The following is a 26,945-nucleotide window of genomic DNA, read 5'->3' on the forward strand; positions in this document are numbered from 1 at the left end:
ATGGCTCTTCAATGTGGTGTCACAGGGTCCCCAGGAAAAAATATTGTAAATGTAAAATAAATATTCTTCTGTAGCAATAACAAAGTATAACATAAATTATTCTGTAGCAATTACACAAGAATATCCAGTAATGTCCCTGCCTACAATTAAACACATTCACTTACCGAAAATCGGGGCATCTGCTGTGGCAAATGGGTTCAAGCCTTTTACCCCAAACTTAGTCACTGCTCGGTGACATTCGTCTACCCTGGCCTGAAAGGAGACGCTACCGGTAGACTGCAGCAAGAACTACCAGCATCTGAGCCAGCCAGACTCTGTCTCATCGTGGTCACCTAAACGCACAGTAATGGCAGGTTTTGTAATAAGGCAGATCGCACTAACATAATATGCACTGTTAGTTGATTATTTACCTGCCGCATTAACGGGAGAGGACGTGCAAACGTTACCGCTGCTGCTGGGTTGAGATTCACGAGTCCGGAGCGGAATTAAAAACACGACATTCATTTAAGGTCATCGCGTGTTTTGTGAGCAAATGCTTTTACATATTTGTAGTGTTTCCTCCCTTAAATGAAATATCTACTTTTCAAGTACTGCAAGTTGCCCTGTTGTCATCCGTTCTCGTAAAGTATAACCAAACTTTTGAGCGTTTGAGCCGCTTACGTGCCGTGTTTCCTGCCAGGTAAATGACGCTCCGCAACGTGGTGACGTCATTCGGGGCGACTGGAATCGATTAGGGAATCGTTTGCAAAAATGGCAAACAATTCCAAGGAATTGAAACAGTGGGAACCGGTTCTCAACAAGAACCGGTTTTCGATACCCATCCCTACCAGTGAGTGTAGTGTACAGTTGTGTTCAAAATAATAACAGTGTGCTTTTAAAACGTGAGTAAAGCTCAAAATCCGTATAATATTTTTATTTCCATTCATTGGGAACACTGCACATTATATTTTACATCAAAACATGAAGAACAAAGTATCAATATTTCAATTACTTTACAGAAAATGAAGCAAAACCTGATACTGGGCTGTTCAAAAAAATAGCAGTGTCTGCATTTTTCATTACAAACTCAAATATTTACTCAATAAACTGAAAAAAACCATTCAGATTTAGCATTCCTGTGAATCACTAAGCAAACATTTAGTTGTATAACCACTGTTTTTGAGAACTGCTTCACATCTGTGCTGCATGGAGTCGACCAACTTCTGGCACCTGTAAACAGTTATGCCAGCCCAGGATGATTTGACAACCTTCCACAATTCCTCTGCATTTCTTGGTTTTGCTTCAGAAATAGCATTTCTGATGTCACCCCACAAGTTTTCTACTGGATTAAGGTCCGGGGATTGGGCTGGCCACTCCATAACCTGAATTTTGTTGGTCTGGAGCCAAGATGCCGCTCGCTTACTGGTGTGTTTGCGGCCATAGTCTTGTTGAAACACCCATTTCAAGGGCATTTCCTCTTCAGCATAAGGCAGCATAACCTTTTGATATAAGCAAATTGATCCATGATCCCTGCTATGCGATAAATAGGCCTGACTAAATAGTAAGAGAAACAGCCCCATATCATGATGCTTACACCACCATGCTTCATGGTCTTCAGAGTGTACTGTGGCTTGAATTCAGTGTTTGGGGGTCACCTGACAAACTGTCTGCGGCCCTTGGACCCAAAAAGAACAATCTTACTTTCATCAGTCCACAAAATGTTTCTCCATTTCTCTTTAGGCCAGTTGATATGTTCTTTGGCAAATTGTATCCTTGTTTTTTTTTTTTACATAACATCATACTATACTACTATCATATTGAACACGCCCGTTTCACTTAATTCAGTTACGCAGACTCAGGTGCATTCATATCATGAGTGTTGGGTTGGTTGGTTTCTCTGACTCTACTACACCGACTGATAAATTATTTGCTTTGTAATAATATGATTTGTACCAAAATACTGATTGATCTGGTTACTCCTGTTGGACTGTCATTATTTTGAACACAACTGTACCTTAAGCTGCAGACATGCAGTTGCGTCATTTGACCTGAAGAGAGCACTGTTGATCTGTTATTGAAAAGGCATCTATGCAGTATGTCACTGTCAGTAACTCTATAAACAGTTTAACCACAGAGGTTCAGCCTTAGTGTTACAACATCTATTCATTATAGCAGGAGGACTGATGGTGAAGCTCTTCTGTGTGATAATATTTCATGAGGAAAGAAGCTCAAGTTTCTGTGAGGCTTATACTGAAATCATATTTAACTCCAACAGAAAAGATAAAATAACACATTTGCTAAGTTATGTGACAAAACCTAAAGTTAAAAATGACTGAAACAAAAATAGGGCATTTGTTGTTTTTGATATATAAGAAATAACACACAAAATTTAAACTCAGCATGTTTTCAGATATACAGAAACGAGTCACTATAATTCTGATAATGTAAGTAAATTGTAAGAACAATTGAAAGGTGCCTTTTTGTTTATTTGAATTGCTTTATATACTTACAGATCATTTCACTTGCATTAAATATTAATCATATTTAATTTATTAAGCTGACTGTCTTAACATAGACCTATTCTGCTCATTTCCACTTTCGTATCTTTATTCTTGGGCTTCACTAGAGCTTCTTTGCATCAAGCACAGTTCAAAGTAACCTTTTTCTCTTGTACCTCGTGCAGCCTTTCAGTTCCAACCTCTAAAGTATGTTGTTTCAGAGCCTCTTCCTTAAGGGGACTTTTTTGTTAAATACTGCGCTATATAGTGAATCTCAACAGAATGTCCTAAACATCTTTGTATTCTGTTTAGGAGATATCAGATTAAATTTAAATAGGACTGGGCTGTACTTCTGTGTAATCCCAGTTTATTTATTTATTTAGTTTAACCACAAGTTGTTAATTAAGTGAAGTTTTTTTTTTTATTTAGAGTGCTGTGCAATAAAATAAAGTCTAGTAATAATCATAATTAAGTATAACATTAAATTTAAACACATTAATTAGCTGTTAAAAAAACATAACTAATTCATTAATTAATTAAAACAAAAGAAGCATATAACCAGCTGTGAAAAAGATGATTTGTCTAAGCTGGTAAACGGGGCATTACAAGTTATCTAGACGAGTTATCTAGGAAGCAAGTGTTTAACTGATTCTTTAATGTATTTCAGGAGGAAGTACAGGGGCCTTAGTGTTACTGGAAAGGTCATTGTTAGGGTCACTAATCTGGGATAAGCCGGTGGGGTTTAAGACATATACAGCTGAATGTCATTAACATAGAAATGATAAGAAATGTCAGAATGATGTCCGATGATGGCAGCTGAAAGAAGAATGCAGGAAAAAAAATTGAGCCTTGAGGAACACCACAGGTTGGAGAAGCAGGGTTACAGGATAATTTGCCAACAGTCTAACACAGAGTCAGAGACACCAGCCAAAGTATTATTTTAAGACCATTAAGTAAAATTTTGTGATCAAAGGCAGTACTCAGGACTAGCATAGTGAGCACAGAACAATGCCCTGCATCAAAGTCATTCAGATCATTATAGACCTATTAAAGAGCACTCTCAGAGGAGTGTGCTCCTAATAACGGGGTTGATGAGGGTCGGAAATCTTTTATTTACTTAACAAGGATCTGAATAGACTTTTTACAACTTTGTCACAAGATGGTGCAGTGAGCCAGCATAACCTTTATTTAACCAGGCATGTGATGAAGAGCAGATTATTATGTAACGGTGTTGGCCCCGGAGGGGGGAGGAAGTTTAACAACAGCACACTTCTAAAAACAATTACAACATGACAGCGAAATTTAAGAGACGACCATATTAGGAAGAAATCTGCTCTTTATGACATCATACAGAGCCAAGGCTAGAAAAACAACTGCCTGAAACTGAGTATTTAGAGCTGTTGAGTCATATGTATTACTTGCACATTTTTGAAACTTCAGTTAATGTTTAATGTTTAATATGAGGATCCAGTACTGGAACAGGAGATCTATATTACAGAAAATTAGGTAACACAAATTTATTTTGACATAGTGGAACAAACCTATAATGAGAGTTTTTAAATACATGTACTTCACACCTGTGGAACTAAAAACAGCGATCACTATCAGAAGATTACATAATCTGAGTACTTCCTGTGGACTTTTATTATGACAAGGACACAGAGGAAGACTTCTCTTGCTCTTAAAAAAAGAACAAAGTTTCAGCTGTTGGGTGGCTCCACCTCTCCTCCTCCCTTTTCCTCCACCTCCTGTAGTAGCTATAAAAGTGTGCGTGTCACACACTGATGAGACTTCCCTCACAGAGATCTCATTATAGGTGCACTGTGAGAACCTGCAGATTTGAACTACTTCTTCTCCTTGGAAAACAATTAAAACAGCACAATGGTGAGTATCAATCCAGACATTATTTACTGTTATTAGTACAGAACTGCTTCTATTCAGCCGTAATTACCCCAAAATGCAACATATTAGACTTGAATTTTCTTCATAATTTAAGGTTTCCTCTTATATCTTCACACTTTCTTCTCAAACCCAAGCTTCAGTCTACTATTTCTACTCTACTGGCCCCAGGCTGCTTCTCAAAACACATTTCTGTTTTTGAGCTGATGCAGGAAATACCTCCTACCTCAGCCACAGAAAACAAATGTATGTTTAAAACATAAAGTCAGTCAGTGGAAACAAGCTACCGGGTAGCTGGCTTCAGCTCCGGCTCAGGGGAAGGTTAACTTTTTCCATATGAGGCCTGGAGGACTGTGTGTCTGTCAGGAGGGGCGTGCTTGTTTGCCCGGCCGGTTGGGAATGCTGATGTGGCTTCCAGCAGGCCGCTTGTGTATTTTGCATTTATTTTTGTTCAGCAGCGTGCTCACAAGCTGCAGAAACTCCAACCTCCGGGGTCTTTGGAGTGCACAACATTTTGAGCAAAGTTGCTCGAAATGTTAAAGATAAGGGAAATCAGCAGAAACTGTGCATAAACTTCAGGACTCTGACCTCCCCCCCCCCCCTGACTTTTGCTCCCTTTGCAGCAGTTAGTGGTGTAACATTTGCAGGTCATTTGGAAAATGCAGGCAGACAGAAGTGAATGAACGCAAGAAAACGGTTTCTTGTGACACTTCCTACTGAGGAGGGGGAAGTGCAGAGAGCTCAGAGACTCAGTTCCACCTTAAAGAGTGAGCTTTAAGTGAATACTTGGCATCGTCTGGTCTGGACGGCTTCTGATTTGTCCACCTGGTTCCTTCTTTCACCAAAATACACACGAACAACAACAATCCACTTCACTTTCATCCGAGGAAACCAGGAAACTCCAAAATCTTTAATGACTCATAGCCACTTCTGCATTTTTGTTTGAGCGCGCACTCTTGCAGCACAAAGCTCTCTACTGTGTTAGCTTACCAGCATGGAGACCCGGACGTCAAACATGACGTGGTTTCAGTCAGGGGACGAGATACAGGAAGCACAGTTTCACTCTAGACACCCCCCTCAGCCCCCATGTTTTCCTGGAAGTGGGTATTTCAAGGCTGCGAGGCATATTGCAACACCAGCAAGCAAACAGGCCGTCACGCCCACCTTCCTCACATTCAGCCAACAGATGTCACAACAGCTCTTGCTGAATTAGCTTCATGTATGTTTGCAGTGTAATGTAATGTTTGCAGAGAGGCTGGAAGCGTCAGATTGTTTGCAGATTAGCGGAGTAAAAGTGTAGCCGCCGCTCTCTGAGGGTCGTCTGAATGACACTGAATGACACTCAAAATAGCTGTCTACCATCGCCATACTTAGCAGCTCTGTCATGGTGACCCTATCCTCCCCTCCTCCGCCTCTGATCACGAGCCTTTTACAAAGGAGGGGGACGGTGGTGGGTGAAGGGATCATAATTCACAAGAAGCCCAAAGCTGAGCTGATAAATAGTTTTAAATCATGCTTATTGAGTGTCTGAGCTTGGTTTGTGGTGACTAATCCTAACTTTTGGTTTCTTGCATTCAGAAAATTCCTGAAATATCTCTCCACTGAAATCCCTTTATCTCCTCAAATGTAAAACATGCCTCGAGACTGATTATCAGCTTAATCGTATCTTATATAACGAACATGCCTGGCGGCATTGTTAGGGTTTCTTTAAATGTGTTTGTAGGCTTAGCCATAGGTTTAAACAGGCATGTTTGGCTTTAAGAATTTGAGATCCGCTTTCCTGCTGAGACACCTTGTAAACATGAAGCTGTTTCTTATCCATCAATACATCAGGGTGTGAATACCTGAAGTCTTGTCTTAGCAGGTATGAGCAACACATGACGCATGTGCTCTCGTTTTTTCATGGACAGATGGTCATCTGTTGACAGGGAAACTGCTGGGACAATGCAAACAGTGTGGAACAAAATCATCTGCAGAGATAAATATGACTCGGGTTAATAATTCATGAACGAGGCTAATTTCATATCCATGTTGCTTTTTGACAGCCTAAACTGGTTGGCTGATGTTGCATCCTACTTTCCCTCAGGCTGCTTCTGCACGATGAGACCAAACACGTTTTCACTCTCACCCACATCTTTTATAAGCAGCAAAAAAATACTTGAGCAGGGAGTGGAAGCACTTTGGACCTTACACACACTCTGACAAGACTGTGTTAATCACCACTGCTTGTTAGTCTAAGGCAGCGGTCCCCAACCCCCGGGCCACGGACTGGTACCGGTCCGTGAGTCATTTGGTACCGGGCCGCGAGAGTTGAGACTCGGGTGTGAAATGTATGGTTTTCAGGGTTTTTATCAGTTTTTAGCGTTATTTTGTTATCGTTTTTTTCATTAACTCGGTTTTCCTGGGTCTTTTCACGTGTGTTATAAATAAATCTTCTTTTTTTCGGTACCGGTACTAGTTTTATTTTGTTGTATTTATCCGCGACATTTTTTTTAAAAAAAATGTTCAATTTCTAGGATGGAATGACAGTACAGCATGCATCTTTAATGACTTTGGAAAACAAGAATTGTGTGCACAAGTTTGAATTTATTTTGGATTTTCTCTAGTCCACACAGGGTCAAACATATAGATACTGCCTCACATATATACATAAACACACTTAAATCTTTTAATAAGTGGTACTGAAGATTCTATGATATCCTATATGAGGCCTATCTTGTTAGTGATCATGATTGACTCCAACTGGTAGTTTCTCTTTGCAACTTTAAAACAATTTATTTAACAGAACTCATTAGACTGATCAATACTCAAAACAATGGGAAAGTCCAAGGAACTCAGTGAAGATCCAAGAAGAAGAACTGTAGATTTAATCTAGTTGGAAAGGCCTTTTGGAGTAATTTCTAAACAATTGCATATTCCAAGATCATCAATTCAAACAACTGTATTTAAGTACGAGTTATTCAGATCCGTCACCACATTGCTGACGTTTGAAGTTGTCACCCTCAGATAAGAGGAAATTGGTTAGGATGTTTAGGGACAAATCAGGAATCATCAAGTTTAAGCATGCCATGAACTAGAAACTGCTGAAACATCAACATCACTGTCCACAGTGAAGATAGTCTTACATCACCATGGACTGAGATGGAGTCGACCAAGAATGAAGCCCCTTCAAAATCAATGCCTTCAAACTCAATTTAAATTTGCAGCAGCCCACATGGACAAGCCAAAAAGCTTTATGGTCAGATGAGATTGAGCTGTTTGACCACAGTGACAAGAAGTATGTTTGGAGGAGTAAAGGTGAGGCTTTCAAACCTAAAAACACTGTGCCAGCTGTCAAGCATGGTGGTGGTAGCATCATGCTCTGGGGCTGTTTTGCTGCCAGTGGTACTGGTACACTGCAAGTGCATGGAATAATGAAGGAGGAGGAACTTCCAAATACTTCAACTTCACCTCAAATTAACAGCTAGATCAGAGGTGTCGAACTCCAGGCCTCAAAGCCTGGTGTCCTGCAGGTTTTAGATAACACCCTGGGTCAAAACACCTGAATCAAATGATCATTCATTCATTCAGGCTTATGGAGAACTTCAGGACATGTTGAGGAGGTAATTTAGCCATTTGAATCAGCTGTGTTTGAGCAAAGACACATCTAAAACCTATTGGACACCGGCCCTCGAGGCCTGTAGTTCGACACCTGTGAGCTAGATGGTTGAAACTTGAGCACAGTTGGGTGTTCCAACTCTGACAGAAGCTTGTTGATGACGACCAAAAGTGTCTGGTTGAGGTTCAACTTGTTAAGGGAAATTTGACCAAATATTAGTCGGAGTGTTCGTTTCTTATTTGAGTCTGTATTTATACTGTTGACCCTGTGTGGATTAGAGAAATCCCAAAATACATTCAAACTTGTGGCCTCTTTTCTTCTCTCTCTTTTAAAAAAACAACGTGATTAAAGATGTATGCTGTACAATCATTCCACCATGTAAAAAGGGGAGTTTAAATAAAATCATTAAAAGTCCCAAATTACCATGAAATTTATGCCAATGATTAGTGGATGTAAACTTTTGACAACAGCTGTATATTACAACAAAAATAAGAAGAATATTAATGACTAAAATGTCTTTTTTGTTTTCTTCCTCTACAGCGTGAGTGTATCTCCATCCATGTTGGCCAGGCCGGTGTCCAGATGGGCAACACCTGCTGGGAGCTGTACTGCCTGGAGCACGGCATCCAGCCAGATGGCCACATGCCCAGCGACAAGCCCACCGGAGGCTATGACGACTCCTTCACCACCTTCTTCAGTGAGACCGGCACTGGGAAATACGTCCCCAGAGCCATCTTTGTGGACCTGGAGCCCACTGTTATCGGTGAGGGTTTTACTCTGAGTGGGTTTTTAAGACCTAAGGGTTTAGGGCGTCGAAAGGTTGGTGGGAGCTGTTATTTTATTTGTCATTTAGAGTTTAAAGTGATTAACTTTTTCAATCAGTTTTTAAAAAAGCTAAAAGACCCTTTTCATGCTTTTTGTCTGAGTTTTTGCTGCGGTCTGCAGACACAGGCAAACTGTGAAGTATCACAAAGCTGTCATACAGTGGTTTGTCATCGCACTCTTTTATAAATAGACTAGATTGCAGACACAATGAACTAAGATAGGCCTCACCCTGAAATGTTACATACTTTCAATGCTCAGCATTTGGCCGCAGAGGGACGCGGTTAAAGTCCAGCGGGTGAACATAGTGGAGCATTTAGTAGTCGAAGAGCCCGATGTTTTTCCTCAGGAGCTAAAAAGAGGGAATCTCAACTTCTGTTTATCAAGAGGACGTGAGCTCGGCTCTAAGTGGAGCTGATTCTTATGTAGTGGGCAAATATTTGTTTCTGCTGCCCCCAAGTGGCCAAAAAACTCATAACGTGTGTGTAAACTGAGCTATAAAAATGTCCAAAGCTATGAAGTTAAAACTAGTTAATCATTTTCTGTTATCGGTAGCAGGTGGTTCCTAGACAATGTTGATGCTGTAACAGTCACTTTTATGAATTTATCTCCTGGCCGAAGTTCATTTCAAATCATTCAAGTAGGCTGGGTTTCTCTGTAGCCCAGCCCACTTGAGTTTAAATCAGTCAGTCAGATCCACTCTTCTTCTTTCACTCAATATTTTCATTATGCCTTTGCAACTACAGATGGAATTAATACAGACTTAGAGCTGCATCAAGAGTGTTAATATTTATTGCATGTTGGCTCCTTTTTATTGTTTACTTACACCCACAAAAGCAAAAAAGAGCCTTTGTAAAGTTTCTGTTCTTCCAAACGCCATTAACAGAAACTAGAAACTGGACCCAAATTACCTTCAGGGGGACTCTTAATGTTTTGGCATCCATTTTAATAGTGCGGTTCGATTTTTAAGAGCAAATTTTCTCACTCAGCATGAACAGTCAAAGCATTGCTCGCTCTCTCTTGCTCTCCTTCAGATGAGGTCCGTACAGGAACGTACCGCCAGCTCTTCCACCCTGAGCAGCTGATCTCCGGGAAGGAGGATGCTGCAAACAACTACGCCCGCGGCCACTACACTGTGGGAAAGGAGCACATCGACTCTGTTCTTGACAGGATCCGCAAACTGGTGAGAGAAGAGCAGAAACCTGGAGAGATTTTGAGTGTGGGGCTGCTGAAATAAATGGGCTTTGAATGTTGTTTTTGATTCTTAAATTTTAATATGTGCCTTTTTCGGTCAGTCTGACCAGTGCACAGGTCTCCAGGGTTTCCTCGTCTTTCACTCCTTTGGTGGAGGAACCGGCTCTGGTTTCACCTCTCTGCTCATGGAGCGTCTCTCTGTAGACTTTGGCAAGAAGTCCAAGCTGGAGTTTGCCATCTATCCAGCTCCTCAGGTGTCCACAGCTGTGGTGGAGCCCTACAACTCCATTCTGACCACCCACACCACCCTGGAGCACTCCGACTGTGCCTTCATGGTGGACAATGAGGCCATCTATGACATCTGCCGGAGGAACCTGGACATCGAGCGCCCATCTTACACCAACTTGAATCGCCTCATCAGCCAGATCGTCTCCTCCATCACTGCCTCCCTTCGCTTCGATGGAGCCTTGAACGTGGACCTGACAGAGTTCCAGACCAACTTGGTGCCCTACCCTCGCATCCACTTCCCTCTGGCCACCTATGCCCCTGTTATCTCAGCAGAGAAGGCCTATCACGAGCAGCTCACTGTGGCTGAGATCACCAACTCTTGCTTCGAGCCAGCCAATCAGATGGTGAAGTGTGACCCTCGCCATGGAAAGTACATGGCTTGCTGCCTCCTGTACCGTGGTGACGTGGTGCCCAAAGATGTCAATGTCGCTATCGGCAATATCAAGACGAAGCGATCCATTCAGTTTGTGGACTGGTGTCCTACAGGCTTCAAGGTGGGCATCAACTACCAGCCCCCCACCGTGGTTCCTGGAGGAGACCTGGCCAAGGTGCAGAGAGCAGTGTGCATGCTGAGCAACACCACCGCCATCGCAGAGGCCTGGGCTCGACTCGACCACAAGTTCGATCTGATGTACGCCAAGAGGGCCTTCGTCCACTGGTATGTGGGAGAGGGAATGGAGGAGGGAGAGTTCTCAGAGGCCAGAGAGGACATGGCTGCCCTGGAGAAGGATTACGAGGAGGTCGGCATCGACTCGTTCGAAGAAGATGAAGAGGGGGAGGAGTATTAAAAACAGGAGGTGTTTATTTAAAAAAAGAGCTTTTTTCATGTCATTGTTATCAGTCTCATGCAGAAGCAGTTTAATGACTGTAGACCACTAATAAAGACTGCAGAGCAGCAGTTTGTCTGAGCTCAATCCCACGGTGTTTGGTTTTATTGAAGAACGACTCTCCACTGAGAGAGACTGTGTCTGTATCTTCTTTTTCTAATAAAACTCTTCGCACCTATCAAGCTTGTCCTCATCAACACTTTATTAAAACTCTATGATGCAGATCTATAATGAAGGTTTAGAAGCCAGGCACTAAAAAAAAAGGAAGTTATAAAACCATAATGTGTGCCTAATAGTATATGTTCATATGCAGATTAATTATTACAGTACTGGTTTAATAGACCAATAAAATCCCTTCTTAGGAAATGTTGAAGCTTTCTGGTCCAACGAAAATGGCTTTTGAACAGGCTGTCCAATAATCTGCATCCTATTACACATTTTTAGATCGAATGACACCTGAAGTATTTATTTTATAGAATAATATGTCATTCTTTTAAAAAAAAAAGAAAAAAAGATCAAGTTCAAAGTATAAGTGACGCAAAGATAAAAAGAGAGTTTGATAAGTGGTGTAGGAAAGAGCAAACAATGGAAAGGTTAAAAAAACCCCATTCAGATCCATAAATTTTAAACATTTTCTATTCTACCAATAGAAACGAATATTTTGTTATTTTTCTGTAACTACATAACTAACCATAAGATAACAACACTAAAATTTTCCCTAAACCGTTCAATGGCTGTATTTGGCTTCTGGGTTATAATGTGGGTGGTCCACCACTAGGTGTCAGTGTGGGGTGACTTTACGCAGAACAGACTTTTGCGCCGTACTTTATTTTTAAATGTATGCATTTAATCAGGATGGATTAATCAAAAGCAACATTTTATATTAGTGAGCTACTATTACCTCAAAGTTACCATTTAACATTTAAAGCAAACTTTAGTTTGCTTTAAATGTAGAATCAAGAAACAGACATGTTTCAGTTTGCTTTAAAGCATTTAAAGCAAACTGAAACATGTCTGTTTGTTTTCACAGGTCTAAATTTGCTCATGTGGTTTACACTGTACAGACATGTGACCTTTGCGGTCACCCCTCTGCAGATTTTGTACTCTAAAACTGTCAAAGCAAGGCTCAATTCCTCATTTCTTGCAGTACAAAGTGTTTTTTTCTTTTGGTCTTTATAAATTTTCTGCTGAACCACCAGAGACGAACTTAACTTACATCTTCTGAAGTTTCCGCCGCAGCTTCTCCTCCCTTCCCTGGATGAGGCGCTCTGTAATTGCTTTGATGTAATTAAGGCTCAATTTGAGCGGAGTGTAGGCACAGCGCGGACGGGGGATTTATAAAGGTCACAGAGGGCTGAGAGAGAAAGATAAATGTTCTTTTCTCCTGGATTTCATAAGTCTGCTGCCACAGTCCACCAACTTTTACTGTTACTCGCTTTTTCTCGACGTGGCTGTGAGGCCCTAAATCACATCTGTCAGGGTTTCAGGCTGCCACACAAACACACCTGCTCAATATGGCAAAAAAGGAAATTACAAGGTGCTGATATCGATAAATAATCACAGCAGGGTCGGGACAGGCTGCAGCCTGGTCGTGCACAGATGGATAAAGTATTGACGTTTGCTGCTGCAAGTGTCAAATGAGGACAGATTATAGCAAGTTTGAACAGAAGAGAGAACTGCAAGATGATATTTGATAGGTTAGATTTCAGCAGCTCAAAAAATACTTAAATAAGAACAATCAGGTCACTGAAATCAACCTTCTTCAACCTTTTTTGGGGCTGGTGGAAATGCAATAGAGTTTACAATGGTGGCCTTCAACACCTGTAAGAGTGCATACATGCTGTGATGTGAGCAATTTATGGATATTATGGTTTAATGCATGCAGACTGCACAAACATAACTGTGATTTGTTTCAATAAGCCCTTCTCTGATTAACTTGGAGGACACGTCTTTCAAACAAGTTTCCTCTGCCAATGCTCAACTAGATGCTCTCCCTGTTTAATTAAAACCCCCAAATTTTTCATGTTTTAATTCCATCTGTTCAGTTTGGTATGTTATTGATCAGCACTTCTGAGATGGTCCTCTAAATTTCTGACAGGGGAAGAATTAGTAATGGGTACAATTGCTAGACAGAACCAAGTGGAGGAATGTGTCCATGGCCTCAGGACCTCATCTTCGTTTTTTTTGCAGAGGATGTGAGTCTGTTGGCTTGAGTTTGAGGCCATTGCTCTCAGCTGGTGGTGGTCAGAAGGTGTTTTCCAATGTTTCTATGTGAAATTGTTCCTATTATTATTGTAGGGTCTTTACTATACAACATAAATGCAACTGAATTGAACTGAATTAATTCCTTGTTTATATTAATAAATGACAGTAGATAAGAATTACAAAGGGTTATATATATGTGGAAAAATTACAATATATGTACAGAACTGTTATTGTAGTTGCAATTTCTGTTGCCCCCTTGGTCAGATCTCTCTTGAAAAAGACATTTTAACATCAATTACACTTTTACCTGCATAAATAAAGGATACCTACAAGACTCTTTGGCAAAAACTGATTGCACCTCCTACTTTGTAACAGGATTGTTCTTTTTGGCTCAAAATGACTTGATATCATTCATGAGAAACATGTTTGGCACGTGTTTGACATATTCAAGGGCAACAAGCCATTCAATATGTTTTAATACTGGATATCACTTTTTTGGTAGAACACAGGAACAAGGTGGAGAGTCCACTCTGGGTGAGGGACGAGTTGCTGGTTCAACTGGAGAAGTTTAAGTATCTTGGGGTCTTGTTCATGACTGAAAGGAGAGGGGAGCGAGAGACTGATAAATTGGGGTCGATCTACATCCCTACCCTCACCTATGGTCGCGATATTGGAGACAGCAGATAGAAGCGGCAGAACAGAGTTCTCCTTTAGAGATAGGGTAAAAAGTTCAGTCATTCAGACTCAGGGTACTGCCACTGCTCCTCCAAATTGAAAAGGAGCATCTGGGCATCTGACTAGATTGCCTCCTAGATTATGTGTTCCCTACAGGACAGAAACCCAGGGGCAGAACCGGGGCTCATTTATGTCTCTTAGCTTGCCTGGCAACTCCTCGATGTTCCTCCAGGTGAGTTGGAGTACATGGCTGGAGAAAGGGAAGCCTGGTCCATCTCTGCTTAGCCTGCAGCCGCCTTGATTTGGACCCAGATAAGAAGCAGAATATGGATGATGAACTGGTGGTGCAGTGGTAGCTCTGTTACTTTACAGCAAGGTCTCTTTTACTCAGTGACAGATCACCATTTCGGCAGCATTATCAAATATATCAATACAATTGTTTCTTGTTACCAACATTCCTAAATCACAACAGTGTATAAGAGCAGGGGGTTCCACTCTTTCTAATCTGTTCAACCTTGTTTTGCCAGTATTAAGTTGCCATTTCAAGTTGGATCACTGCATGATGGACTTTTTTTCCTCCCCAGGTTATCTTTGTTCACCAACTATGAACCTCTCTTACTGGGCAAGGACCAACAGATTGTAGCAGCAGTCACACTGTGAGATGGTCCTCGTGACACTGTCTACATTTAAATTTGTCCACAAACTGTGTCCAGAGTCCATTGCAGCAGCCAACTCTGTGATGTCAAACATCTAAAGACAATGCTGTCCATCCTTCAAGTCTGAGAATCAGCTGTCCTGTGTGCACCCAGCTTAAGAAAATGACTGGATTTCAGGAGGCAGCAGCTGGACAAACAGCTGTTGGAAATAGGTTTAGTGCCACATCAACAGGCCAATGCCAGCAAGGTCATGTAAATATAAAATGTGCCAAATTTACCTTGCTGTGCAACAAATATATCCAGAGAAAGTAGCACATATGTAAAGCCCAGTCTCATTAGTGCAAACTAACCACATTTTGCATAAGTTATACTCTATATGTGAAGTTCACAGTTGCTTTGTTTCATTTTTATAAGAAAAAAAATGAAAATAATTTAAACTTTGGAAAATTTTAAAGGCAACTATGTTGTTGCTAATTTATTATGTTCACAAAGCATTTTCACCCTTCCTCAGCTCATGTCTGAATTTTTATAAGAGGTGCACTTCTCTAGGTTGTAAAGCCAAATGTGGCACCATTTTTAGTCATAGCAGTGACCGATGGGTGGAGGCTTCACATCGAGTTCCTGACTAATCTTCAGGCTCTGCTACTGAGCCGAGACCTGAAGTGGTCTATAGGGAAATGCTGCTGATTTGTGCACAACAGCCACTAATCATTTCTACCTAGAAAATGCTGACTGTACACTACTTTGGCTGCAAATGAAGGGAGGAAATTATTCAGGTACAAAGGCCCAAGAAGTTAACAAAGGAAAACTTGATTTAACCACACACTGGTGGAAAACTGATGCCTGTGGACAACAAGTCTGCTGTTTTTACCCGTGTCTACATTTAAAATATCAACTCATGCTGAAAGTTAAGACAGCTGTTGTAACTTTAATGCCAAACAGACACTTTACACAGAAAATACGAGAACCTACTTGTAGCTTGAGGAATGTGGGTTAGAGGATGGAGGACAGGAGACGATGAGGCTGGGAAACACTGCGGACATGTTCATGAATGACTCTGAAATGACAGCAGGAATTATGTGTATGATGCTACTGAAGACGCCGAGTGTCCCCTGATGCATCTGAAAACAATCTCTGCTCTGCGGAGAGAGCTATGAACACTATTCTTAACTCAATATTAATATATTTATAGACCTTAGTAAGACATTGGTCTTACTTTAGATACGGTAGTTAGAACAATAAAAGCTTAGTAAAGGAATACCACAAAATGTAAGGTACCGCAGTTAAACACAAACATAAAAATAACCATCTTCTAAGACTTATAACTTGTGTTAGCCAATGAGCACGTACTTCCTATTTCCTTCTGAACCAGAACAGATAATTTAAATAATTTACTGAGTATCATGTTGTATTCAGTAAGACGTTAAACTTGCGAGACTTTAGTTTCACACGTGTAAAGGTCATCTACCAATTGGAAAATTGGTGGTTTGTTCCCAGGATGCTCCAGTCTGCATTTCAAAGTATCTTTAAGCAAGATTTTTTTTTTTTTTAAGTACCGGAGCTGTTTATTGTTTATTCAAATGTGAAAAATCCTAAAACAGTGAGCGTTTTCCAGAAAAATTAAATGGCACAAATTCGTCCTGCGAAATTACACGATCGTTATGAGAATAGGTGAGTCAGATAGAAAGGACTGAGATTGTGAATTAGACATGTTGTAAAACGTGTTTCGAGTCTTTGAGTAGAAGATCACAATGTAAGACCCAGGCCATTTACCAAATTCTCAAATTAGAGCTGGGTTTATTGTTGATAGAAGCTGCACAGGACAGGAAGTCAGACACAGGAATACCATATAGAATCCAGTCAATTTTCAAAATAAAAGACCCCTGAGCTCCGCTTTTGGAATGCCCCCAAGGTGCTTTGAAGCTCTCACAGAAAGACACCAGTGATGCAGAGGGCGGTTTTCATTTAAGTTGTAGTCACACAGGCTTAGAGACCAGTCTGTGGTCATCTGGCAACCACCATCTGGTTGCTAGGCCAAAATTTGCATTCGCCATCCGGTTGGCTAGGGGTTGCTAGCCTAAAACTGGTAACAAAGAGGATATATGATACTGCACTGAAAAACCTTCTTGTGACTGCCTTGGTTGCTAGCAGGTTGCTTGCCAAAGGTGAACGCTCTCCATTTCTAGTCTGTGTTGCACTTTTTCAAGTTTCACTACAGCTCAGAGTGAATGTCAAGTGCAAACTGCATCTCTCTGCAGCTGATGTCCTGCCAACTGTCAGCAAACTGCATCAGCCTCTTGCAAATATACTGTACATCTTTCCCTAGTGACTGAAGGTTGTTAAGCAGCCTCTACGCCTTGTGGCGGAGATCTTAGGCTTTTATCCAGCCAGGCACCCCTGCTGGACATTAGCGAGAATTCAGGCTTAACCACTTTTTGTGTTTGTCTTGATGCATGCTCAATCATCCGGGTAAGTAAATCTCCAAAAGTTGATTCTGTTTATCTGGACATAGCGTTTTGTGGGAGAAACGTTTCGTCACTCATCCAAGTGACTTCTTCAGTCTCAGATGACTGCAGGTGTTAGGTTTTGTATTGTTGATTTTCATTTATGCTTAGAAATATTTAACCATATATGCTTAGAGGTGTATAATCAATTGTGTAGTGATAGGATGTCTGATCTTTAGCAGGCTGCAAAGGCTTTGTGTGCATTCCAGGAATGCACACCTACATCCTGGGAGCATGGGAAGAGGTCGTACCTTGTTTTATTGTTTTACGGTAGGATTAACGTAGCTATGTCAGTTTTAGTCTAAGTGCTTTTTTACATATAGATGAACTGTTGGATTTTCCAGACCAGCAGGTTAAGGGAAGTCGTTTATGGGGCCACAGTCTGACCCCCCCCCCCCCACACACACACAGGCAAGGTACTCTTTGTTTGTATGTAGACGTCATATGTTAATGAACCTATGCATATTCATGTAACCTCAATAAAAGAGCAGTGTTACGGGGGAGCGGACGAGAGCAACTGGGGTCAAGCGAAGGAACGGCGTTTGTCCGGTTCTCTCCCGAGCACAAGAAACATGAAGAACTTTGCCTACTTCGTGTCTTGCTTTCTGTGTAATTATATTGTCTTCAACGTTCCAGCGAATAGGTTCAAGCTACAAACCTATCAGCAGGTTTCCCCAATCTTATAAACAGTACATTGTACTGTACAGTTCTCCCACAAAACGCTACGTCCAGATGAACAGAATCAACTTTTGGACACTTTTTGTGTTGATTTAACTTGTTGCCTTGCATCTTTCGTATACAGTCCATGCTTATGAGCCTAACTGAGATCCGAGGTGTTCCTGTGTTTAACAAAGAAACTCTCACAGCTCAAACATGACTTCTTCATCATTCTTTAATATTAAAACAGCAAAAAAATTTACAATAAGCTTCTCATCACTCATCCCACATCCACATTGCCCCCCTCCCTCCCACCCTCCCCAGAACAAAATCCATCCCCTCACGGACTCCATGTTACAAAGCACAGATACATATGGCTTTGAGTATGTTGCATCAGCAGCTGCTCGCTCCGCGATGCACAGCGCTCATCTCTGAATGAATTATGAGAGTGGCCGTATCCTGGGCTACCAAAACAGTTGTCATGGCAACTACCTGCAAGCCAAGCACTGGGGGGATTTTTCACCCCCGACGCACGCCAACTCCTGCAACTGTTTTTATCCTCGTGTGGAGATGAACCTCGCCGAGGATGCTCGTCTCTGTGATTGATGGCACTTGTGAGCGGCCGAGCGGTAATTGTGGGAATCGCTCTCAGAGCCGTAATCACAGTGAGGAGCGCTCTCGGGTGTCGTATTGGCATAACATTTATTATGCTTTTATTGCAGTGTTTTCTGGATAACACTACAACCACGATGTATTTACGAAAGAAAAGGCTTGAAGCAGCTGGAAATGCATAAACTGAAGTTGGAGAACAACAGAACCAAATACAGTGAAAACTTCTGGCACTTAATCAGTCAAAGGTGATTCTATACCAAGTTTTGGACCACATACTTAAATATACAAAAACAGAACGGCCTGCAGCTATCTAAAAAAAAAAGAAATTACAGCATAAAATATACATTATAAGCCAAATGTCACAATTTAACCTGCAACAGAGCTGCTCAAATACCCATGAGAAAAATTAAACCAAAGTAGGCTGTCCTGAAATGTAGTCCAGGCCAAACTATGAGTAGCTATTAAGCTCCTCCACACCTGCACAACACCAAAAAAACTGGTGTGAAATGGTAAATATCTACTCTTAGATGTAATAAATAAATAAATAACTCTCTGTTTCAGTAAGGACAAGGAAACATAGCGTGCTTAAAAAAAGATCTTGTAACTGTCGTACATCTGTTTAGCACTATTGCTGTCTATAAGCTTGATAAGTCAAACTTTGTAAGCTGCCCCCACATAAATAATCCACAGGATAGCATCACAAACACCCGGGGAAATGAGACGTAGATCAAAAGGAAAAAGAAGGTAACAACATGACCTGAAAACGCCCTTGAAGTCGGTTTTTTAATCATGGCTTTATCTATAAAACTGATGTTTTTCTACTTTTTTATCCTCTCAGCTCTGGAAGATTCTTGACCTCTGGGTCAGGTTGGTATCGTTGGTATCATTATGCTTTAATATTTTGAGAAAGACACAACAGTTGATGCAAGGTGTGAGCCAAGAGTCCCGTCTTTACAAACCATACCAGAAGTAAGTCTGTGCTTCAGTGTGTGACCACTTTCCTAATGGATAAGGTGTCAGACGTCGGATCAGGAAATTGAGGGTTCGAGTCCCTTCATCTCGTAAAAATGAGTTACATATCCACCAACACTGCTAATAAAAAGTGTAATGATTCCATGACACCAAAGCACAAACTGTGATGATTGTCTCCAAACACTTGCAGGCTGCCTTTTGACCGACTGCAATCGCTCTCAGATTGATTGCCAACAAGTTGCAGTAACTCCTGGTACAACGCTGAGATGCTTTGCAATAAGAGGCTCGACTCAACTGGTTGTATTGTTTAAAAATAAAAAAAAACCCTATGTTACTATCTGTGGAGGAATTTCTGTTTCAAATCTGTGATGTTGTAACTGGTGTGAGTTTCTGTGCATGTAGTTGGCAAAAGATCTTTGATTTTATCTGATTTATCAGCCTTTACGGCTGTATTCTCACAAACTCAAACTGTCAACATGACCCCAATTAATCACAGACTGAAAGCAGATCGACTCCATCACACTGCCATTTAATCCAGGTTTATTTATATAGCGCCAAATGACAACAATAGTTGCCTCAAGGCGCCTTAACCCTCTCAAGGCAGGCGCTGCAGATTTGCAACAAGTAAAAGCTAACAACCTGATTTCCCCACATACATATTTTATGAGTTTTTTTTACTCAGAAGTACCACTGCAGGTATTCTTTTGTGCATTAGCAACAAAAACTTAATTTGAGCCTGAGAGGGTTAAACCGTAAGATAAACACCTTACAGTTTCATCACTGCCTCGACGCACCGAAGTCGAAGCAATAATTTAAAAGGCAACAAGATTGGATGTCCACTTGTTGCTGTTGTTTTCCCTGGTGTGACTGTAGCATTAGCTGTATTTTAACACATCTGCCTCACTGGGACACTGCCTCAAACAGCTCCTCCTCTACTAATGATCAGGAATAAACTGGAAAAAGGAGTTGGTTTTTGTGCTGGTTGGTGATATTTGAATACATGGACCATTTTAAGTTGTTTTGACGGAGGAACGTCTCAATCACACCTTGAACAACAGGTTTCTGAATCAGCCGTTAAACTCTAGGCAACAAGGATTCACAGATTTTAAACTAATCTAAACCTTAAAGGTTAAAAAAATGCAATTTCTCAATTATATTTGAACTCCGATTAACAACTCCAACAAGATCTCACAGTTTTCTCACAGTTTGAAGCTTGAACAGTTCTAAATGCTTCTTTCACAGGCTTGTTTGTGCCACCAGGACAAAAAAAGAAAGAGGTGATAAATCTAGGGACAGTCACTGACAACCTCTGACAGCAGGTGAAAACTTATTTCTACTGAGGTGACACAGACTATTCTGATATGTCAATAAGAAGCTTTTCCTGTCTGTCAAACATTGTGCTACAGGTATAAAACACACACACACACACACGCTCAGAAACAGTAGCGAGCCCGTTCCCTCTCACTCGTCATCCCGTTGGTTGAGTAACGATGACGCATCGAGGAGACATCCTCTGAAATATCCAATTAGGGAGTGAGTCAGCTGAATCTGGCTGCGTCTTGATAGGAAGTGGCCTTCATCTGGGAAGATCTGGCCCAGAAAGAGGAGAGAATTTATCTGATCTGAACAACCTCTGGAAAAATTCTTGTAGTAAGCTTTAAGATTTATTCTTCACTTTCTTCACTCAAGGTTCACTTTACTCGAATGTGCTCAAGGTTTTGACCACAATAGAAATGTCTGTCCTTGAGTCTCCTTGCTTTATACAGGGAGTGCAGAATTATTAGGCAAGTTGTATTTTTGAGGAATAATTTTATTATTGAACAACAACCATGTTCTCAATGAACCCAAAAAACTCATTAATATCAAAGCTGAATGTTTTTGGAAGTAGTTTTTAGTTTGTTTTTAGTTTTAGCTATTTTAGGGGGATATCTGTGTGTGCAGGTGACTATTACTGTGCATAATTATTAGGCAACTTAACAAAAAACAAATATATACCCATTTCAATTATTTATTTTTACCAGTGACACCAATATAACATCTCCACATTCACAAATATACATTTCTGACATTCAAAAACAAAACAAAAACAAATCAGCGACCAATATAGCCACCTTTCTTTGCAAGGACACTCAAAAGCCTGCCATCCATGGATTCTGTCAGTGTTTTGATCTGTTCACCATCAACATTGCGTGCAGCAGCAACCACAGCCTCCCAGACACTGTTCAGAGAGGTGTACTGTTGTCCCTCCTCGTAAATCTCACATTTGATGATGGACCACAGGTTCTCAATGGGGTCCAGATCAGGTGAACGAGGTGGCCATGTCATTAGTTTTTCTTCTTTTATACCCTTTCTTGCCAGCTACGCTGTGGAGTACTTGGACGCGTGTGATGGAGCATTGTCCTGCATGAAAATCATGTTTTTCTTGAAGGATGCAGACTTCTTCCTGTACCACTGCTTGAAGAAGGTGTCTTCCAGAAACTGGCAGTAGGACTGGGAGTTGAGCTTGACTCCATCCTCAACCCGAAAAGGCCCCACAAGCTCATCTTTGATGATACCAGCCCAAACCAGTACTCCACCTCCACCTTGCTGGCGTCTGAGTCGGACTGGAGCTCTCTGCCCTTTACCAATCCAGCCACGGGCCCATCCATCTGGCCCATCAAGACTCACTCTCATTTCATCAGTCCATAAAACCTTAGAAAAATCAGTCTTGAGATATTTCTTGGACCAGTCTTGACGTTTCAGCTTGTGTGTCTTGTTCAGTGGTGGTCGTCTTTCAGCCTTTCTTACCTTGGCCATGTCTCTGAGTATTGCACACCTTGTGCTTTTGAGCACTCCAGTGATGTTGCAGCTCTGAAATATGGCCAAACTGGTGGCAAGTGGCATCTTGGCAGCTGCACGCTTGACTTTTCTCAGTTCATGGGCAGTTATTTGGCGCCTTGGTTTTTCCACACGCTTCTTGCGACCCTGTTGACTATTTTGAATGAAACGCTTGATTGTTCGATGATCACGCTTCAGAAGCTTTGCAATTTTGAGACTGCTGGATCCCTCTGCAAGATATCTCACTATTTTTGACTTTTCTGAGCCTGTCAAGTCCTTATTTTGACCCATTTTGCCAAAGGAAAGGACGTTGCCTAATAATTATGCACACCTGATATAGGGTGTTGATGTCATTAGACCACACCCCTTCTCATTACAGAGATGCACATCACCTAATATGCTTAATTGGTAGTAGGCTTTCCAGCCTATACAGCTTGGAGTAAGACAACATGCATGAAGAGGATGATGTGGACAAAATACTCATTTGCCTAATAATTCTGCACTCCCTGTAGTGACTGGACTGCAGATACCCAACAAATAAATCCTCTGAGTGCTCAAAATTTAACAGCTTAAAGTGTTGCTGCTTTCTTGATGAACAGGAGCAAAGCGCTGAATTTAGACGAGACAAAGAGAGCATCAATCCAATCGTGCTAGTATCCGATACCAATACCAGCTTTAGTATCAATACTGTCAACATCTGGATCAATCTGCCCACTCCTATCTCGTAGCTCACTTTGAAACAAGATATGTGAGAAGCTTTTATCTGTTTATCTGTCTGTGGAAAAACTAGGAGCAAATCTGTGGATCAGAGAAAATCAGGTTCCTCTACTTTCTGGGGAGATACTTAGATTTGAGTCTGGGCTTTTAGAGTGATTGCTGGCTATCACCAGATGAAACTGGTTACAAAGAAGTTGCTGCACCAAAACCTCCTTGTGATTGCTTTGGTTGCTGGGAAATTACTGCAGTCGTCTGTAGTTTTTTTTTGTATGAAAGACACCAAGTTGTCAGCAAACACTCCTCAACTATTCACTGACTGTCAAACTGAAGAGTGTAACGCAAACTGGAAATAGAGAATGTCTAAGTAAAAGTTTGTTTTACCACATCACCAAACTATGTTACAGAAAGTGCAGCGTTTACTCTTCGGTTTGACAACTGCTCAGCGAATAGCTGGCAAGAATTTGCTAATGCGAAAAACTACAGACGACAGGTCGCAATTTTCCAGCAACCAAAGCAAAGGTGGATTTTTACTGACACTGTAAGACTGTGGAAGAGATGATTTACAGTATTTGCAGCTGTACTTAGGTAAATATGATTGAATTGCTCTCTTGTTAACAGATGATATGCATCACTGTTTAAGAAATATGCTACCTTTGCTAGCTTATATGCTATCTTACCTTAGCTTAATTCAAACACTGGAAACAGAAGCAAATGTCAGTCAAATGGCAGCAATACCCACCTAGCAGCATCTCTAAAGTTTACTCGTTACCGGTAGTTATGTTTTTAATTATATATATTTTTTACTATAAGCATAAAAGCAACATGTTTACAGGTTTGTTCTTTAGCATATTTTCCAAAACGTAACCGTTTTCGAGTATTGTCACAAAACACATTTTTTTCAGTGAAGTTTGGCACAGAGAGGTTTTTAAAACATGTTTAAGTGAAAAATGGACCAGCTGTGACCATGCTAAGCTGTGATAAGGTAATCAGCAAAACTAAAGCTATTTATTGAATGATGGCTCTTCATAAGTACCTTTAAAGTGGGGTAAAGTGAGTTTTTAAATATTAAAAAAATTCCTAAAAGTCACACTTTTACAATGAAGTTCAGAACTCAAGTACAGGACAGCAAATCTCCTGTGCCACACTGGAGTAAATAAAGACTCTGCATAACAGTGCACTGATACATAATGAAGAATGACCCATTTTAATTAAAAGCCACAGCTGCTGTTTGCAAAGACTCTTTGTAAGAGCCGAGTGTTTACCTGCATAGTGTAGTTGGCTCCTATCTTTATTAAGTGCTTGATGAGCTCGGCCGAGTGCTGGAAGTGAACATTGGCTGCCGAGACACAAAAAAACAGGACATGCAAATAAGTGTCGGAGAGGTTAATTCCACCACTGGATAAAAGGCGCCGCACTCGCCGAGGTCAAGTTTTAAAGCTCAGCATAGCAGAGAGGCTCGTGAGACTCACGCCTACCTTCAGTAGCCCACATTACTACGATGTTATTGTGAAATGAAGTCAAATTACATCCTCCGTTTCTGCTGTTCTGTGAGGAGGATGAAGGAAATGTGCATACCGTCAGCAGTGCCGTGGACCAGGAATAGAGTTCCTCCCAGATTTTTCATGCCGGACAGCACTTTGGAAGCCTGAAGATTGGACACAGATCAAATTATTTGTCGCATTAACATCAGGTCATAACATTACAAGCATCAGAATTTGATTGAAGGGTCAAAAGTGTAAGAAAAGTTAATCGTGAAGTTTCCACTTGAGGAGGCGGATTGTAAGATCATTAACAGGAAAAAATATATAAGAAGCTAATTTTTTCTTGTTGGCTGATGCTCTCTCTGTGCAAGCTTGGCTTCATCTCACAGTCTAAAGGCATGTTAGATTAACTGGTGATTCTAGGTGAGGATGTGAGAGTGAGATGTTTCTCTGTCCATCTATCTGGGGTCTACCCTGCTCCAGATCCCTCGTGACTCTGAATTAGTTAAGCAGTAAACAGAAGCTTTAAGCTAAATATACTGGAAATCACTAGATTATTAAAGCAAGTAACCATCTTCTTGATGAAAAATTATACCAACGTAGACGTGCCAAACCTGTCATTCCTCTAGTAAGCGCATCCATCTCCATTCAACTTTTTAAAATGTTTACCTTTACAGTAATAAAAAGCATGTTTATAGGCCACAAACTGCCCTGTTTCCCCCTGCATGACAACTGCATGATAGGTTATTTGTCTCTTCTTCTTTGAGCTGCTCCTTCAAGGGGTCGCCACTTTGGATCATCTATCTCACGCTATGCCTGGCATCCTCCTCTGTCACACCAGCCCATCCTTCACTATATGAACCTCCTCTGAGGTCTTCCTCTCACTCCGGCGCTCCTGCTTTTCCTTCTCTTTAACTGCCTCTGAACATGCCTTCCCCTTCCCTCTTCAGCCAGCAGTAGCACAGTTTCCACGTCATTCCATGGTTCACATTATTGATTATCTGCTTGCTTGATTAGGTGCATATTTTTCACTGGAATCCCTTCCTGACACAACCTTCTTCTTTCATTCAGTCTTGGGACTGAAACTAGGAGTACTGGTTTGTAGTCTGGCTTGTAGCCCAAAGATGCGGTAACAGGAAGGTTAAGCCTGCAAGTCCTCACCTTGGCTAATCAGAGTCGCTAAACTGGACCTTTACACTGCATTTGTGCTGCAGGTGCCTTTTTAATCTAATAGGAGGCTGAGGGGTAGAACCGACAGCCATCAGTATTTTTCACCCCCTGAAGCGAGGAAGTATGCAATCAGCTCCCCTTGTTTGTCTGTTTGTTAGCAGTCCAGCGTCCACAGTTTTCAGGATATTATTGTGTGATGGTAGTTACCAACAATAGCTCAATCTGATTTAATTTTAGTGAAAATCAGGTCAGGGTCACACCGAATGTGAATATCAGTAAAAACTTTAGATTATCCACAACTTTTTATGTATCGTCTTCAAACTTCACAACAATATACCAGGACTTGGGGGACACGAGTACCTCGGTTGAGTAAAAACATTTGATATTGATATCACTGTTAGCAACACAATGACAGTGTAACACATTGACGTCGGCATGTTGTAATGAAAACAAAGTTTCAGTGTAGCCCTTGTCCTTGAGGGTGACTTGAGCTCTCTGAGTGCTCGTGTTTCCATCTGAGGTCATTTCTTATATTTATTTAGCCTGGAAAAACTCGACCTTAGAGTTATATTTTTAGTCTGCTTGAATTAAAGCCACTGAAATAAAGGCGCTAGACTCACATGATGTAACGTGAGCCACTTTAAGTGTGATGATCCCGTCTGTTGTCCTTCATGCTCTTTGATTTGCTTTTTTTGGATTAAGATATTTAAAAACTAAGCAAAAAACATTTTTTTAAACCAAGATGCCAGACTGATAGCGATTGCTCTGGGAGGGCGAAGCTTTAATATTACAGGATGTCTCAGTCTCACTGCCGTCATTCATTTTGTTCCCAGCTGGAATTCAAACCCGCAGCCAGCCATCAACCACGGCATGTTTTCTCACCCGTCTGTTTCTGCATCTCGGAGGACTGGGTGAGTGATGATGCCCTGCTGATTATTGTCTGATCAGATCGTGCCACATTTCCTTCTCTGGGTGACTTTTGAAGCAGACCACCCCTCCTGCTGCGAGAGTCACAAAAATAGAGCTCTCTGGCCCAGTTACAGGCAACCCACTTAGGAAGAAAAACACTCTCTGACTGCAACCTTCACTTGGAGGACAGCTGGGTGATTTTTTTTTTTTTTTTTAGGATGGCATTTCTCTGTTCCTAAATGTTTTCTTCTTCTTTACTGGTTGTTCTTTACTTTTAAAAAATGGGAGCTGTATCATTTGTGTTGGCTGTCTAACCTCTGCTATATTGTAAAATTTTAGAAATGATTGGGAATCAAACAGGTAAAGGTGAAACCCACCCAGCCACCTGCATCATCAGCCAGCTGCATTTCCCATTAAAGTGGCTCTAAGTTTGCACTCTCCTTGGTTTCAGAGATTTGAGCTGCA

At 41.2% G+C, this 26,945-nt stretch overlaps 2 protein-coding genes across 5 annotated transcripts in view; one reads left to right on the top strand and one right to left on the bottom strand.

Annotated features, from left to right (window-relative positions):
- The first annotated feature begins 4,235 nt into the window (after nt 1-4,235).
- On the top strand, nt 4,236-11,284 carry LOC120746087 (tubulin alpha-1C chain-like). Its single transcript, XM_040051358.1, has 4 exons — nt 4,236-4,361; nt 8,515-8,737; nt 9,831-9,979; nt 10,092-11,284. Exons 1-4 carry the CDS (start codon nt 4,359-4,361, stop codon nt 11,064-11,066), a joined length of 1,350 nt encoding a protein of 449 aa, XP_039907292.1. The 5' UTR covers nt 4,236-4,358; the 3' UTR covers nt 11,067-11,284.
- Nucleotides 11,285-15,654: 4,370 nt separating this feature from the next.
- Nucleotides 15,655-26,945, bottom strand: part of LOC120746085 (inactive dipeptidyl peptidase 10-like) — a 126,500-nt gene continuing 115,209 nt past the window's right edge. For 3 of the 4 annotated variants that reach the window (XM_040051354.1, XM_040051353.1, XM_040051355.1), the window contains 3 exons: nt 24,496-24,565; nt 24,183-24,256; nt 20,400-20,976 (listed from right to left, as the gene is read on the bottom strand). In XM_040051354.1, coding sequence (XP_039907288.1) covers nt 20,848-20,976; nt 24,183-24,256; nt 24,496-24,565 — 273 coding nt within the window. In that variant the 3' untranslated portion in view covers nt 20,400-20,847. Of the gene's footprint in view, nt 15,699-20,399; nt 20,977-24,182; nt 24,257-24,495; nt 24,566-26,945 lie in introns of those variants that run through there. The other variant, XM_040051356.1, reaches the window with a different exon arrangement.

This window comes from Simochromis diagramma, unplaced genomic scaffold, assembly GCF_900408965.1.
Source record: "Simochromis diagramma unplaced genomic scaffold, fSimDia1.1 OVJJ01000107.1, whole genome shotgun sequence".
NCBI lineage: Eukaryota > Metazoa > Chordata > Actinopteri > Cichliformes > Cichlidae > Simochromis > Simochromis diagramma.